The sequence below is a fragment of the Podarcis cretensis genome (assembly GCF_951804945.1).
Source record: "Podarcis cretensis genome assembly, chromosome: 8".
NCBI classification, from domain to species: Eukaryota; Metazoa; Chordata; class Lepidosauria; order Squamata; family Lacertidae; genus Podarcis; species Podarcis cretensis.
The window spans coordinates 66,952,454-66,969,080 of NC_137177.1; the positions used below are offsets into that span (position 1 = coordinate 66,952,454).

The 16,627-nt window shown below is 49.1% G+C and overlaps 1 protein-coding gene across 8 annotated transcripts in view; it reads right to left on the bottom strand.

Annotated features, from left to right (window-relative positions):
* The window catches only part of PLEKHG5 (pleckstrin homology and RhoGEF domain containing G5), a gene marked incomplete at its 3' end in the record, with an annotated part of 101,944 nt that overhangs the window by 20,541 nt on the left and 64,776 nt on the right, over window positions 1-16,627 (bottom strand). For 7 of the 8 annotated variants that reach the window (XM_079986806.1, XM_079986804.1, XM_079986808.1 and 4 more), the window contains one exon: window positions 412-597. In XM_079986806.1, the coding sequence (XP_079842932.1) occupies window positions 412-597 (186 nt within the window). Of the gene's footprint in view, window positions 1-411; window positions 598-9,257; window positions 9,844-16,627 lie in introns of those variants that run through there. The other variant, XM_079986811.1, reaches the window with a different exon arrangement.

The following is a 16,627-nucleotide window of genomic DNA, read 5'->3' on the forward strand; positions in this document are numbered from 1 at the left end:
TTCGTTCATTTCCCCCCAAAAAATATAGTCCGGCCTTCCACAAGGTCTGAAGGACAGTGGACCGGCCCCCTGCTGAAAAAGTTTGCTGACCCCTGCTCTACCCACTGAGCTCTGGCCCTCTCCCCAAAGCCCACAAGCAAGAGTAATACAACAAGAACCACCCGCTGCTGCTGCTGCTGCAAACTGCCTCTGGAGATGGAAGCTCCATCTACCCATCATGAATGGCCTCCTCTATGAATGCGTCTCCACCTTGGTCTCTGGCTACCCTTCCTCGTGATCTAACACCACTTGATTTTGCAAGGAGCGGGGACTCCCTACCTCTCCAGGACACCCTTCCCAGCTGCAAACACCTGCAAAAGAAAAGGGCCTGCAGGAACCCAGGGGCGACAGTGGTGGGCACTGGCAACGTACCCGCGTGAAGGGACTGGCGCTGTTGCCGGAACCAAAGAACCCGCTGAAGCGGCTGGCAGCCCGGTTCTTCCACGTGTCGATGCCATTGCTGGGCAAGGAGGCACTGGAGGGCTGCAGGGGGTCGTGGCTCGGGATGCTGGCGTCCCCCAAAAACTCGTTCATGTTCTTCCTTTGTCTTCCGGGGGCCTGCGAGGGGCAAACAGGGAGAGGAGAGAGAAGTGAGAGGGCTGGAGAACATAAGATTAGAATGCGGGAACAGGCCAAAGGGAGCCCAGAGTTTTGTTCTCACACTGGCCAACCGCAAGGGAAAGAAGGAAGCAGGACCTGAGAAATTCTCGCCTCCTTCGGTTTCCCGCAACTGGAATTCAGAAGCAAGGTGGACAAAAATCAATGATTTAAAACACACACACACACACACACACACACACACACACACACACACTCAGATTTTTAAAAATTTTAATCGGATTTTTTTTATTATTTAAATTGGATTTATAAAATAAAATGCTTTTGGAGGAAAAATCTTTCTAACGATAGTTTTCTATTTAAGTGACATTATAGTCCAAAGGCTATTCATCAGGAAATAAGGATTTGTTTTAAGTTTTTTCATGTGTGCTAAAACTCAGTCTAAGTTTTTTAAAAATAAAAAATTGTTTAACCAGATCAGTTAACAAACATGGATACATATGCTATAATGTTATTGTTTTAGTTAAATAAATTGTTTAAATTGTTATTAAGGAAGTGATTATTTTTCTCCTTCCAATGAAGTACAGCAGAAAATTTCATAATTATCTGTCAATGTATTTCTAATAGCATAACCAAATCAGTAATTTTTGATATAACTGTAAAAACTACTCTGAAAATTTATTATTCCAAAAGTGAAACCTTTATCTGGTTGTAAATATTAAGATTATACCAGCAGCAAGAATGAGCCTTTCTGTTAAAAAGAAAATTAAATCAAGTCTTACTGACTAGTGATTTAAATCGTGATATAAATCGATTTGATTTAAATCAAATCCACCCTGTTCAGAAGCATGGCTGCCTCTGAAAGGAAAGCCTCTGGGTTGTCAGGAGAGGCAGAGAGCACCCTGGGGACGATGGAACCTGTCCCCAAAACCCACAGGGGCATGGCAGCCGCCCATACCTTGAGGAGAAAAGAGAGCTGGAGAAGAGTGCAGAGAAACATCTTGCCCAGTTCTTGGTGCGCAAGCTAATGGCCAGCTGCCTTTTCATGACCCGGGCAAAAGAGCACAAATCCCAAAGCCTCTTGTCTAATCTCCATGCTATTCTAAGCCTGATAAGGACCTGCGCAATCAGCCAGCATGCCCTCTACCCAGCCACAGGTGCTCTGCAGCGCCCCCAGGCCAGGATCTGGAGCAGGTGAGATTATCTCCAGATCTCTATTCATTTAACATCTCCTTTTAAAGGTGTTTGAGATTTCCCTCTACAATTCTATGATTCTATCTCTACTAGGATGGTAATCCGAGTTGGCCTTTCGGCTCATAGGGATCTTTCTTTGGCCCATAGAGATTCTGGCGTTCATATCTAAGCTGGCAAAAGAGTGGCAAAAGCTGTAGGGAAGACAGAAGGCTGAATTCCCTGAGCTGAAACAAATACACCAGTCATGGTTGCCGCATCTAAAGAACCATCCAAAATGTTATATATATATGAGTTATATATAGTTATATATATATATAGCTACAGTGGTGCCTCGCAAGACGAAATTAATCCGTTCCGCGAGTCTCTTCGTCTAGCGGTTTTTTCGTCTTGCGAAGCACCCCATTAGCGGCTTAGCGGCTATTAGCGGTTTAGCGGCTAAGCGGCTATTAGCGGCTTAGCGGCTTAGAAAAAAGGGGGGAAAGGCAAAAAACTCGCAAGACTCGCAAGACGTTTTCGTCTTGCGAAGCAAGCCCATAGGGAAATTCGTCTTGCGAAGCACCTCAAAAGACGGAAAACTCTTCCTTCTAGCGAAAGAGTTTTCTTGTGTAACATGGTCCACAGCTACTGCTGAAAAATTAGTTCAGAACTAAGGTAAACTAGGGGACAGACCAAAACAAAAACAAAAAGATTCGTTTTCAACTACACGCCAAAAGTTTGTTTTATACACAAATAATTATAACCACACATGCTCCAATATTTCTCCAATGAAAATAGGGACATCCTATTCCATAGCAACAGCAGCAGCAATAATAATAATAATAATAATTTTATTATTTATACTACCCTCCCAGCCACTCTGGGCAGCTTCCAACATATATAAAAATATAATAAAACATTAAACATTAAAAAACTTCCCTTGCAGGGCTGCCTTCAGATGTCTTCTAAAGGCTGTACAGTAGTACCTCGGGTTAAGTACTTAATTCGTTCTGGAGGTCCGTACTTCACCTGAAACTGTTCTTAACCTGAAGCACCACTTTAGCTAATGGGCCTCCCAGCTGCTGCTGTGCCACCGGAGCACGATTTCTGTTCTCATCCTGAAGCAAAGTTCTTAACCTGAAGCACTATTTCTGGGTTAGCGGAGTCTGTAACCTGAAGCGTATGTAACCTGAAGCGTATGTAACCCGAAGTACCACTGTATAGTTACTTATCTCCTTGGCTCATTGGTTGCATAGCTCCAGACCCCAGCCACTCTGGGAGCCTCTAAAAACGTTGTAAAGCATTAAACATTAAAAAAACGTTCCCTATACAGGGCTGCCTTCAGATGTCTTCTAAAGGTAGCATAGTTACTTATCTCATTGGCTTGGGGGGGGGTCGTCGCATAATCCTATACCCTCCAACACTTCTCTAATGAAAATAGGGACATCCTAAGGAAAAGTGGGACACTCTAGGATCAAATCAAAAACTGGGACAGCTTCTGTAAATCCAGGACTGTCCCTGGAAAATAGGGGCACTTGGAGGGTCTGTCCTGTTCAAAAGCCTGCTGTGAAATTTGCTACTATTCTTACTGACGTTTCAAGTTTCAGATGAGAATATCATAAGACCTGAAGGACAAGATCCTGGTAATTATAAATCACAAAATTGTACAGTTGGAATGGTTTTCCAGCCCAACGCAGGGATCACAGCTACAGAATCCCTAACAGATGACCATCCAACCTCTGCTTAAAACCTCAATAAAACCAAATCTTAAACAAAACATTACTACTGCCCAACAAGAATAATAAGTATTATTTTTTCCAGGGATTGTGAACCGAATGCCCAAAATTTGCGTTTTGTGTAAATACGCAAGTAGTCCCCCCCCCCAAAAAAATGTCCTAAGGTCCAGACTCTGGCTCTCCCCTGGGCAGAAGGTGAATAGGACTTAAACCCACAAATCCCACAAGGGCCAAACCATCTGCAGGAGTGCCAGGCTGCCGCCCCAAAACCTTTCCCCCTGCCGCCAGAGCAGAAAAGGATCCTTGTGTCTGTCAGACTCACCTTATAGCCAAAGCCTCTTGCTCTCTGCCCTGGGAAGAATCCCAAGGAACGAAAGCACAAAGGCAGACAAGGAAGGGCCAAGAGACTGGCTCTCTCCAGCTGGCTGGTGAGCAGGGAGGCGAGGAGAAGGCTGCTCGCCTTGAATCAACACTCTGTTCGACGCCTGCCTTCGCATTAATTGCATCGCTGAGAGGAGCTTGCCGGGCACCCTGGAGATGGGACATTCCTGGGCTCCCTTGGCGCCTCTCCCTACTCTTCCCGCCCCCCTCCAGAGATCGGCCAGTTCTGAATGTTTCTCCTCTTCTCCATCACATACAGACCTCTTGGCTTGGAGGATGGCACAGGATAAAATATCTCTGGTGAAGAGGCTAGTTCCCGCAGGATTTTTGAGATGGTGCAAACATTCCCTCCAGGTGGAACCAGGCAGACATTTTCTTTATAGGAGAGCCAGAAGTGGATTTGCCACTTTCCAAGCTGCAAACGATCCCACTTTCTCTCCCCACTCCAATCACTTCACTCCAAGGCAATTTTTTTGGTTTGCTTTTTATGCATCTTAGGGCCCCCTTCGCAAGGAGAATCTGTTGCAAAACTGGGTCCAAAATAACTGCCGAAGCAGCAGCAGCAGCAGCAAAACGATATTCGTTGCCTGCTAAAAGCATCCATCTCATAATTCACCACACCAGCACAAATCATGCAATTAACCAGCAGATCATATCAGAAGGAATTCTCTACCCTGTTTCTACAGCTCATGATTAGCTACTGAAAAATTAAGGATTAAGTTTCCCATTTTTAAAGATCTAGGGAGGGGGCCTTCCTGATATTTTATGGGACCGAATTCCACAGAAAGGGGGTCACCACTGTGAAGGCCCTGTTTCCTGTGCGCTTCAACCTAACTGCCTTTTCAGATGGGTAGCTAAGCATCATCTGTGGAAAAGATCGGAAGTTGCAGTGAGATGGATTGCTCTTCTATTTAAATCACAGTAACCATTTCTAAATTTGCATCTATACGTACCTATGCATTTACATCTACCCTATAAGAAGCATTTTTCAGAATGGCAGTTTGCATTCTGAATAATGCATAGGAATCATTGCAGAAGGAAGAGAATAATAAAACGCAAAGCAGCAGCAACTGCACATTTATTCAAAATCCCATTAAAACTGCTTAGTTTAATTAATTCTACAAGACTGATGAACTTGATCCAGTGAGTCCTGCTTTTCAAAGTCTGATAGTAATTTACACCTCCAGTGGGTGCCCCCCCCCCGCTGCCCCCTTGCCTTTTGGTGCCCCCTAGGTGCCCCCCAGAAGGGACGCGGGTGGCGCTGTGGTCTAAACCACAGAGCCTTGGGCTTGCCGATCGGAAGGTCGAGGTTCGAATCCCCGCGACGGGGTGAGCTCCCGTTGCTCGGTCCCAGCTCCTGCCAACCTAGCAGTTCAAAAGCACGTCAAAGTGCAAGTAAATAAATAGGTACCGCTCCAGCAGGAAGGTAAACGGCGTTTCCGTGCGCTGCTCTGGTTTGCCAGAAGCGGCTTAGTCATGCTGGCCATATGACCCGGAAGCTGTATGCCGGCTCCCTTGGCCAATAAAGTGAGATGAGCGCCACAACCCCAGAGTCGGTCACGACTGGACCTAACGGTCAGGGGTCCCTTTACCTTTAGGTGCCCCCCAGGGGGTGGTACCACCCACTTTCGGAACAACTGTACTAGCATACACCAAACGTTATGCAAATAGGTACCATCTTTTTGGACAATGTGTAAGCATCGCATATGCTAATGCCAGATCTTTCATTTGAAATGTTAAACATAGTCCTCTGGCATCCCAAAAAAAGTGTGCTGTATTGATTTTGCAACAAAATCAATACAACAGGAAACAAACCCCAACGGAGGCAAAGACCGCTGACTGAGTCGCGTGGCATCTTGAAGAGCGCCACATTTATTTGGTCACATTTATTGGGCTGCGGCTGACATCGGGCGGGAGAAACATCGATGTGTGGCAATCAAAGCAACAGAGCGGCAAAATGCCGAGAGCAGAGAAGGAAAGCAGCAAAACCTCAAAACAACCAGACTGAAAACCAGAGAACCTCAAGGAAAATGTTCCAGTAATGGTCTTCCCCTTCGCCACCGAGAACTTAGCCACGAGAGCACCAGCTGAGACTCCCCGGGAAGAGCCCCCATGAACGTGGGTTGTCACACCAGACAGGTGGCCTCCATCCCCAAGTTTCCTGCCTCACCTGTCTCTAGGAAGGTCTCTCTGCCTCCATCCTCATTCCTCCCCTGAAATATGCAAATTGATCAGGCCAGTTTGGGTGCAGGGAGAATCATAGCCCCAGGGGTTGCGGTGGGGGTGGGGAGAGAGAGAGAGAGAGAGAGAGAGAGAGAGAGAGAGAGAGAGAGAGAGAATGTCAAGCCTTACCCCAAGGGTGCAGCAGCAACTTCCAGGATCAGGGCCTTGCAGCTCAAAGGCATCCAGCATGCAGAGACCCAACACTGCTCATCTCCAAGCCGCTGCAGCCTTTGCAGCAGCAGTTCTACAGACCTGTAGGGGGTGGCACCGTTCCCCCCCCCCAGTGCCTCAATGGGGAGGAGGAGGAGAGAGGCTCCAGCACACTCTCCCTCCTCCAGGCCCACGGAGCAGCTGGGACAAACAACTGGATCCCCAAGGTCACCTTACTGCACGATGCAGCTCACCCCGGGTGACAGGGTGCCTGCCCTCAGGGCCAGCTGAGCCCGGCAGCTGACAGGGAGACAATGTACCTCAAAGGCTGGAGGCCTTTCCCAGCCGGTCCCCACACAGCCCCTCTCCTCTCTTTGTTCCAGGCCCTGTGGGGGTGGGAGGGCTGTTTTCCCCAATCAAGGACCCCCCTCCCCTGTAAAGCCGCCTCCAGTGCTCGGAAGCAGAGCAGTTTGGATGCAAAGGCAAACACATGATCCGGATGCTTTGAGTGCATTCAAGAGATGCACGACAGGCGGTTCAATCCCATGTGAATTATACTCAGAGCAGACCCCCTGAAACTAATGGGCATGGCTGCCCCATTATTATCCTTAGTTGAGTTTATTAGTCACTTTTCTTTCTTTTACAAAAGCAACTCAGCTTAGGGACATAAGGAGAGGAGAGCTTGCTGGATCGGGCAAAAGGCGTCCTGTACTCACAACAGCCAACCAGATACCTCTTCTGGGAACTCCCTAAGCAGGCAGAAGAGCTGGATTCCTTCTGTGGCTTCACAGAATCATAGAACTGTTGAGTTGGAAGGGACCCTGGGGGTCATCTAGTCCAACCCCCTGCAGTGCAGGAATAACCACCCAAAGTGGCAGGGGAAACCCAGCCAGATGGGCGGGGTATAATAATAACAATTATTATTATTATTATTATTATTATTATTATTATTATTATTATTATTATTATTATTTTCCTCCGCCTTCTCCCCCCCCCCCAATGTGGGGCTTGAACCCATGATCCTGAGATTAAGAGTCTCGTGCTATTCTAGCAGGCTCCAGCAACTTGCATTCAGAAGCAACACTGCTGTCTCTAACTGTGGAGGCAGAGCATAGCCCTTGTGGATAGCAGCAGCTGATGGCCCTCTCCTCCATGAATTTGGCTAAGTCGTTTTGGGCTGACAATTTCACATATTGTTTTATTATTAAGTGGTCAATCTTTATCCCGAAAGGAGAAAAACCTTAATGATAAACAAAATACAGTGGTACCTCTGGTTGCAAATGGGATCCGTTCCGGAGGCCCATTCGCAACATGAAAAAAACGCAGGGGTGCGTCTGCGCATGCACAGGTTGCATTTTGCCGCTTGCGCATGCACGTGACATCATTTTGCGCGGCTGCACATGCACAAGTGACAAAACCCGGAAGTAACCCTTTCAGGTACTTCCGGGTCACCGCGGGACGTAACCTGAAATAATGTAACATGAAGTGGATGTAACATGAGATATGACTGTAATGAAAAGCCTTACAGGGTTGTTGCAAGGATTACAATGAAGCATGCATATAAGTATTATGTGCAGAGAATATACACATTTCATACGAAGCTTACACACACACACACACACACACACACACACACTACAAAGTTTGAATGCTCTGCATGTTTACCCTTAAAGAAACTGAAGGTGCAAAGAACAAATTAGTCCACCCAGGATAAGAGGAAAGAGGAAGGATCTCCTTCGCTCCCCCCACCGCCCCAGAAACTGGCTGCTGCCCAAGGCCATTATATAACAAAGGAAAGAAGAAAAGGCCAGGAAAGTCAACCTGGTTTTCCCCCTTGTTTCCCCGAATAGCAAGAAATAATGGCGGTCAAAGGTCCGCACTCCTGCCAGCTTGCAATGATCTTCCTGCCACCGTGGATCCCTGGTATTGAGAATTTCTAGTGCTCAGGGTAGACTGGCTAGTGACTGGCTCCAGCTGGAGCCCAAATCCGGTGCATGGTTTCTAACTCTTGAAATTTCAAAGCAACCCTGAGATCCAAAAGCTCCTATTTTTATAGGCAGAGAGGATCCATTTTTGAGGTGCATGCGCGTGAAGAGGAGGAAGAAGATTAATGAAAGATGGGAAATATGAAATTGACAGTTGCCCATCCTATCAGAGGAGCGGCCAGCACCACTAAGAACATAAGAAAAGCCTGCAGGAACAGGACAAAGGAGGCTCATTGGGCCCAGCATCTTCTTCTCGCAACAGCCAACCAGGTGGCTGTGGGGAACCTGCAAGCAGGACCCGGGCGCAAGAGACCCTCTCCCCTCTTGCTGCTTCCAGCATCTGGCAAACAGCCTTCGACAGCCTTCTCTTCCATGTATTTGTCCAATCCTCTTTTAAAGCCATCTTAAAGGTAAAGGGACCCCTGACCATTAGGTCCAGCCGTGACCGACTCTGGGGTTGCAGCACTCATCTTGCTTTATTGGCCAAGGGAGCCGGCGTACAGCTTCCGGGTCACGTGGCCAGCATGACTAAGCCGCTTCTGGAGAACCAGAGCAGCGCACGGAAACACTGTTTACCTTCCCGCCGGAGCTGTACCTATTTATCTACTTGCACTTTCATGTGCTTTCAAACTGCTAGGTTGGCAGGAGCAGGGACCGAGCAACGGGAGCTCACCCCATCACGGGGATTCGAACCGCCGACCTTCGGATCAGCAAGTCCTGGGCTCTGTGGTTTAACGCACAGCGCCACCTGCATCCCAACAAACCATCTTAGCTGGTGGCACTTCCTGCCTCCTTCCACAGTTTTAAGCGTTCACCGTACAAATAATTGCGCCCACATCCTGCTGCGCCTGAACGCCCACAATTTCTAGTGTTGAGAGAGGGAGAGAAAACTTTTATCTGTCCACAATCCTCCACTTGAGAATCAGCTGCCCTGTTCCTTTCAGAACCACCCGTCCTCCTCTATCACTCCCAGCTGTTCCCTTGAGATCCCTCCTCTCTGCCCAGGACAACTCACACTCGGCCGCCGTTTCTCTCCAGTGCCAGGCCCATCCCCAGGTTCTGTTGGACCCCATCGCTGTCTTTTCAGGGAGTGTGCTTGCAAGCCAGGGCACTCTTCCTCCTTGGCGCCTGGGACCCCTCCAGGCCTCACTGCCTCTTGACGAACTGCAGGGTCAGCCAGCTGAGAATTATATATCTTGATCCTGGAGGCAACAAATCCTGGGGCCACAGCTGGCTGACTGTCTCCCTGCGGCTCTCTGCCAGGGGGCTCGTCAGGGAAACGGAAGAAGCGGATAAGATGGGAGGTCCTGGGTGGGCTGAGATGAGTGGGGACATTCCATGTGGTCCATCTGGGGCTCAGCATGTCCACAAGGCGAGGCTGCGAGGCTGTTGCTGCCTTCAAACCATGTCAGGCCGAGAGAGGATGGAGTGAGGGACCGAAGGAGCCCTTTCCCCCTGAGATCAGTTCCAGCTCTTCAAGCCCAGCACAGAGGCCAAAGCAGGCAGCAGATCGGCTCCAAAGGTTTCCAAGTCCGGCTGGCCATGGAGAGAAACCGCATCCTACTTGAGAGGCTGGATGGGGGTGAGGTTTCCAAGCTCACCTCCGAGGCAGGCTGGCAGGCAGCTTGCCACAGCTGCACGCAGGAATCCAAAGATCAGGGAAGGAGCTATAGGGGCCGGGCCAGCCCAAGAGGCAGCTGGCAGGGCGGGGTGGCTGGATGGGGTTCAGAGTGCAAGAAGCAGCCACAAGCTGCTCTGTAAAAACCTGAGCATCACAGCCCAGCCTCCCCCTGAAACTTTGGGAAAAGAGGGTGTGCAGCAGGGAGGGTGTGGGTCCCAGCTGGAACCCCTTCCCCTAATATGTATTTGCGTATGGCGCAGGGGTGGGGAGGAGCTGAAGTAGGGGAAACGTTTGAAACGGGAACAGATCTCCGTATCATTGGAGCCGAGACAGGAGAGGCTTGCTTGTGGACTTTGTAGAGATATTTGGCTGCCCACTGTGGGAAGCTGGCACTGGACTAGAGGGACATTTTTTTCCAATCCAACAGGACTTCCTTCATGTCCCTAAAATGCAGCTTTAAGAACATTGAATGATGGCTACTAGACATGATAGATAGATGGAACGTCTGTGTTCAGAGGCAGTCTACCTCAGAATTCCCAGGTTTGCAGAAGTAGCAAAAAATAAGTAAGAAGCCTAAGGGGGAATACACCCCACCCCGAAAAAGCAGCCCTATGAGGATTGAGAGTCCTTAGAAGTCACAGAGTATTGAATATCAGTTGGAAAGGTAAAACAAAAAAAAAAGGGGGGGGGGAGAAAGATAGTGTCCCGATTGAGTCTCTTGACAGTTTGTAGGATACAGCTGGCTGGCTGGCTGGCTGGCAGGCCAGAACCCTGAACAAAAGCACAAGCAGGAGAGTGGAGTAAGCACTGCAACATTTTGTTGCAGAGCTCACTTGTTCTCAGTTTTCCCTATGCTCACTCAAAAGTGCCCAACACTTTAGTGGCATTGCCTTAGGGAAGGTGCTCCAATACCTTAAATCCTATGTTCTTACGATCCTGATTTGTTTGTTTGTTTGTTTGTTTGTTTGTCAAGTTAACCAATAGAATACCTTTAACTGAAACATAGCAGAACTTCAGACACATGACTAAGCCTTTCTTGCTCCAGCAGACATTCCAAGGTTATGTTTGGATTTATGATAGGTTTTTTATTGTTGTTACTGTTTTAACATCCCACTTCCTGTTTTTTTATGTACACTGCTTAGCAATGCAAATGATTAAGCGGTACAGATGTGTCTTAATGAAATAAAACAGATTGAGACGTTGGGTGTTGTGCACACTGCTTCGTGCACACACATGCACAAACAGCGTCCGGCAAAATCAAGGCTAAGAAGATCCTTCCAGCACAGCATCCAGTTTCCAACAGTGGACAGCCAGAAAAGGTGTCCCCAGGAAGCCCACAGGCAGGCATCTACGAAGACTATTGTTGCCTGCTGCAAAACACATACACATACACACACACACACACACACACACAAACCCTCTTAGCTTCTGGTACTCAAAGATACACACAGTGAGAATGCAGACCTTGTGCTTCCTCCCCATTCCTTCATCATTCTTCTGACTACAGCCAAGCAGAGGAGAAATGACATAAGAGTGGCTGGGGCAACCCAATCAGATGGGAAGGGTTTAAAAAATAACATCTTCATCTTCATTATTATTATTATTGAATAGGATGTCCCTATTTTCATTGGAGAAATGTTGGATGGTATGGGTGTTTCCTGTGGGCTACCCAACAGGACACCTGGTTGGCCACTGTGACACTCAAACGCCTCCTCTGCCACGGATTCATACAAATCCAGGATTCTGCTGAGGCACTATAAATCCTCCAATGGGGACTGGGTGATGACAGCCTTAATTTTTATGTATATAGGGAGATATTGCTGAAGGTTCTTTTGCCCCAGCAGTGGGGGACCTGGTTCCTGTATGCTTCTGAATGGCATTTGCCAGCAGCCACAAAAGGGAAGGTTGCTCTTGTGTTTGGGTCCTGTTTATTATCATCATCATCATCATCATTATCATTTATAAGAACATAAGAAGAACCAGATAGATCATGCCACTGGCCCACCTTAGTCCAGCATCCTGTTCTCACAGCGGCCAACCAGTTGCTTCCACGGGGAACCCACAAGCAGGATCCGAACACAGGAGCCTTCTCCACACACCTGTTCTGTTTAAAGCAACTGGTATTCACAAGCATTGCTGCCTCCAGCTGTGGAGGCAGAGCACAGTCATCATGCTTAGCAGCCATCAACAGCCGTCTCTTCAACGAATTTGTCTAATCCATCTCGGTTGGTGGTCATCACTGCCACCTGTTGGAGTGAGTTCCACAGCTTAACAAACTATCTTTGTCTCTCCCAAACCTCCCAACATTCAGCTTCACTGAATGTCCGTGAGATCTGGTGTTGGGGGGGGGACGGGGACGGATGTCTGTCGAGCCACTTTCCCCAGGCCACGCATAATTTTATAAACTTACTTGCCTTTTCTCTAAGCAGTCCCTAATCCTGCCACCTTTCCTCACCTGGGAGCCGCTCCATTCCTTCAGTGTGTTACGGAAATTACAGGGGGGCGGGCACATCTTTAAATGTTACAAATATTATGAACAAATGTACCCTTTCGACTTGACAGCTCAGGGAAGTTACCTAGCTTTAAAAATCATATAAAATCAGCTCCTTTGCCAGTTTCCTTCATTCCACCGCCAATTTGCTTCATTGGACAAGAACTTGGAAACCACTTGATCCCCGCCATAATCCCTCAGGCAGGAGGTCACATACTTACAGAAAGGTACTCATAGGTGTCAATTGCTGGGCAAAGGCACTCCTCCAGACTTGCCCAGGTGGCAGACTATGCAAACCAAAGTTTTATTGTCCCTTTGTAGTAGGTGCTTAGAATCTATTTCCCAATACATATCCTGTATCCCCCTGTTGCCCCAACACATTCCTCCTATGTTAATCACATACAATCCTCCCCTTTTCTGATGTAGCAATGATGCTTAATGAACTGTATGCTGTGATAAGATAGAAACTTTTAAAAGTCCTTGTCACCCCATCCTCAGGGTTCAAAATTCTTCTTTGAACCTGTTGCGCAATAAACTTTGGTCTACAGATACCGTATTTTCCGCCCCATAGGACGCACTTTTTCCCCTCCAAAAATGAAGGGGAAATGTGTGTGTGTCCTATGGGGCGAATGCAGGCTTTCGCTGAAGCCTGGAGAGTGAGAGGCATCGGTGCGCACTGACCCCTCTCGCTCGCCAGGCTTCAGGAAGCTATCCGCAAGCCTTGCAAGGCTTGCAGGCAGCAGCCTGCAGCCCCAGCGAGTGTCCGCAAGCCTTGTGCGCCCGGCGGGAGGTCCCGCCGGGCGCACGAGGCTTGGGGTGGCAGCCTGCCACCCAAAGCACACGGAGCCCTCCGGAGGGCTCCCCGTGCTTCGGGCGAGTGTCCGCAAGCTTTGCGCGCCCGGCGGGAGGTCCCGCCGGGCTTGCGAGGCTTGGGGCGGCAGCCTGCAGCCCAAAGCACGCGGAGCCCTCGGAGGGTGCCCTGTGCTTCGGGCAGGTGTGCGCAAGGCTTGGGGCGGCAGCCACGGCTGGGGGGGAATAAATTCTTTTTATTCATTTCCCCCCCCAAAAAAAAACCCGAGGTGCGTCCTATGGGCCGGTGCGCCCTATAGGACAAAAAATACGGTATTTGCTCCTGTTGGTGGCTGGACTCCTCCCTTTATTCTGGAGGGACTCGCGGGAAGACGAGCTGGGTGAATGAGCAGCCTCGCACCTAGATTTTCCGTAACAGATGGCTATTGCAGGAATGCAACACACAAAAACATCTCTCACCGACTTTGAGAAATCTCCTACAAAGCAAGAGCCACGCAGTTGGGTTTTTCCCGCTTGGGCCAAGCAGGTAAGATTTGGGAAAGGCATAGACTTCCGAGTAACACATTCAGAAGTCAGAGCCGCACCGCCATGCAAATTTGCATCCTTAACTAAAGAGCAACTTATACAAAATGAGGTGGCGTAAGGAAACATTATTCAGAATGTTATCACAGGGTTGAAGTTTCTTCTCATTAATAGATTACTTTATGGCCTACCGATGCTGTGGCACAGATGGCTCTCAATATATTATTTCTGGACACTGGAGCAGCAGGCAAGAAAGGAGGTAGAATCATAGAATCACAGAGCTGGAAGGAACCTCTTGGGGTAAATGTAAAGGTAAAGGGACCCCTGACCATTAGGTCCAGTTGTGGCGCTCATCTCGCTTTATTGGCCGAGGGAGCCCGGCGTACATGTGGCCAACATGACTAAGCCCCTTCTGGCAAACCAGAGCAGCACACGGAAACGCCGTTTACCTTCCCACCAGAGCGGTACCTATTTATCTACTTGCACTTTGACGTGCTTTTGAACTGCTAGGTTGGCAGAAGGCCTCTTAGGGTACAGGAATTGCAACTAAAGGATCTTTGGCAGGTGGGCAGCCAACCTCTTTTTTAAAGATTTCCAATAAACTTCCTGAGGTCGTCCATGGCACTCTCAAATGGCTCTTACCCTCAGATAGCTTCTCCTAACATTTTGTCGGAATCTCTTTCCTTGCCATTTGAATCCATTGGTTCAGTTCCTCCCCTCTGGAGCGGTAGAAAACAAGCTTGCTCCATCTTCTGTGTGACAAGCCTTCAGACAGTTGAAGATGAGCAGCAAGTGCATGATGGGTTTGGAACAGAACCGTTTATTTTAATGTGCACCTGCCCCGTTTCATGTAACGTGGGAGGGCTTATTTTTACAACAAAAGGGGCAATGAGGAGGGGGCAGAAATTCTTCCCCAACTATGGTTCACACTCAAGTCTTCCCTTTCCCAGGACTGCCAAGGAGTCAGTGTTTGAGAATGGCTATCTGCCATCTCTGTTTTTCTTTCACTGTTAATTTTTAAGCTGGTTTTATGGCAGGATATAACTGTATTTAATTGTTATTCTTTCCCCCCCTGAGCCTTCTTGGGTGGCTGCAGAGTAGAAGGATGTAAGGGGGGGGGGGAGAGAGAACAGAAAGGATATACAGCCAGTTTGGTGTAGTGCCTAGAGTGTCAGACTTGGACCTGGGAGACCAGGGTTCAAATCCCCACTCGGCCAGGAAGCTCAGTAGGTGATATTGGGCAACTCATTGCCTCTCAGCCCAACCTACCTCACAGGGTTGTTGTGGAGATTCAGTAAGGAGGGCTGAACAATGTGTGCCCTTGGAGAAAAAAATGGGATATAAATCAAATAAATAAATAAAACCTATGGATAGACTTAGAAGTAATGCGGTTTGGGTGGTGAGAGAAGGATCTTCAGTCCTTTCCTGTTGGGGGACATTTTTCCTGGTTTGTTTGTCTGTTTGCTTGTTTTAAACCAGAGCGCACCACCTCCCCATTTAATATGGGATGGGGCAAACCTAGGCTTCAGGTAGCAAACGCTGCACCCATCTGGGGCTCTGGTGGCACCTGGGTGCAGGGCTTGAGACACAAGGTTTCTCTGCTGCCTTAAAATCTAATCAAGATCAGCTGCGTGATGTGATAATCTGGAGTCTGGTGAGCTCCCTGCGTAGCAAAGGCTCTGATCCCATTAGCACTCATTAAGGGACAGTTGCTTGCCTTGACTACCTGCTGTTACAAATAAACACCCTGCGCACACACCCAACACTTGCTCTAAGCTCCTCTGCAGTTCTGCCTGCCATTAGACGCATCTGCACATACTGTGGATCTCTCCCTGCCCTCTGCCCTGCTTGTTGAAAAGGGTACCAGCCAGTGGTGGAGCAAGCCGACTGGGTGCCTGGGTGGAGCGGGGGTTGGGGCCAGGGGCACGTGGGGGCTGCAGGGGCGGGGCCAGCCACCTGCGGAGCTCCAAGGAGTCTGCCTGCCTCCTCCCCCTCAGCTGCCCTACAGCTGAGATGGGGGCAGCAGGCGGACCTTTTCGGCAGCAGAGCCTGCATGTGCCCAGGAGAGACGCGTGGGTCGGGCGCACTGCAGCCCCATGGTGAGTGCCACCCAGGATCTGTCACCCACCTTAGTGGTGGCACCCAGGGCAGAGCGCACCCCTGTTGCTCCGCCCCTTGTACCAGCCACCACAGCAAGCCAGGAGGGATGCTGAGTGACCAGAGAAGCCCCCTCCCCTGGCTCACATCCTCTGCCAGTGGCGTAGAGTGGGGGGGGGCACAGGGGCAGTTGCCACGGGCACAAAATTTGTTAGGGGTGCAAAATTTGAATACCTGGTGCTGCCTCAATACAGCTGTGAGCTTCCATCACTGGGCTCCACTGAAAACAGCTTCTCCACGTGAACCAGGAAGTGACCTCTCCAGATAACAGAATGGTTCTTCTTTTCTTATCTCCGTGGGTGATACAGTTGAATGCACATGTGGACTCTGTCCATTTCCCTCCCTCCCAGCACCACCACCCTCCGCACGGCCCTGGGCGCTGGCAATCCACACTACACCACTGTCCTCTGCCATTAATGGGCTGCAAAGGAGGACCACTCAGATGCCAAACAAGCAACAGACAAGTGGATATGCAGCCGTGTAGGGAACCCCAGCCTTAATATTTCCACCCAGACATTGCTGGATGAGAACCTAAGAGGGACCATTGATGGGAATGGGGTGGTTTGGACTGCCACAAAGCAGACAGGTTACAATGAGGGTGAACTAACTAATTACAACCAAATAATAAGGGGAAAGGCTATTGAGGAAGTGGGAAGGGGGTGGAGTTCGAAAGCACCTCCGGGTGCAAGTAGATAAATAGGGACCGCTTACCAGCGGGAAGGTAAACGGCGTTTCCGTGTGCGGCTCTGGCTCGCCAGAGCAGCGATGTCACGCTGGCCACGTG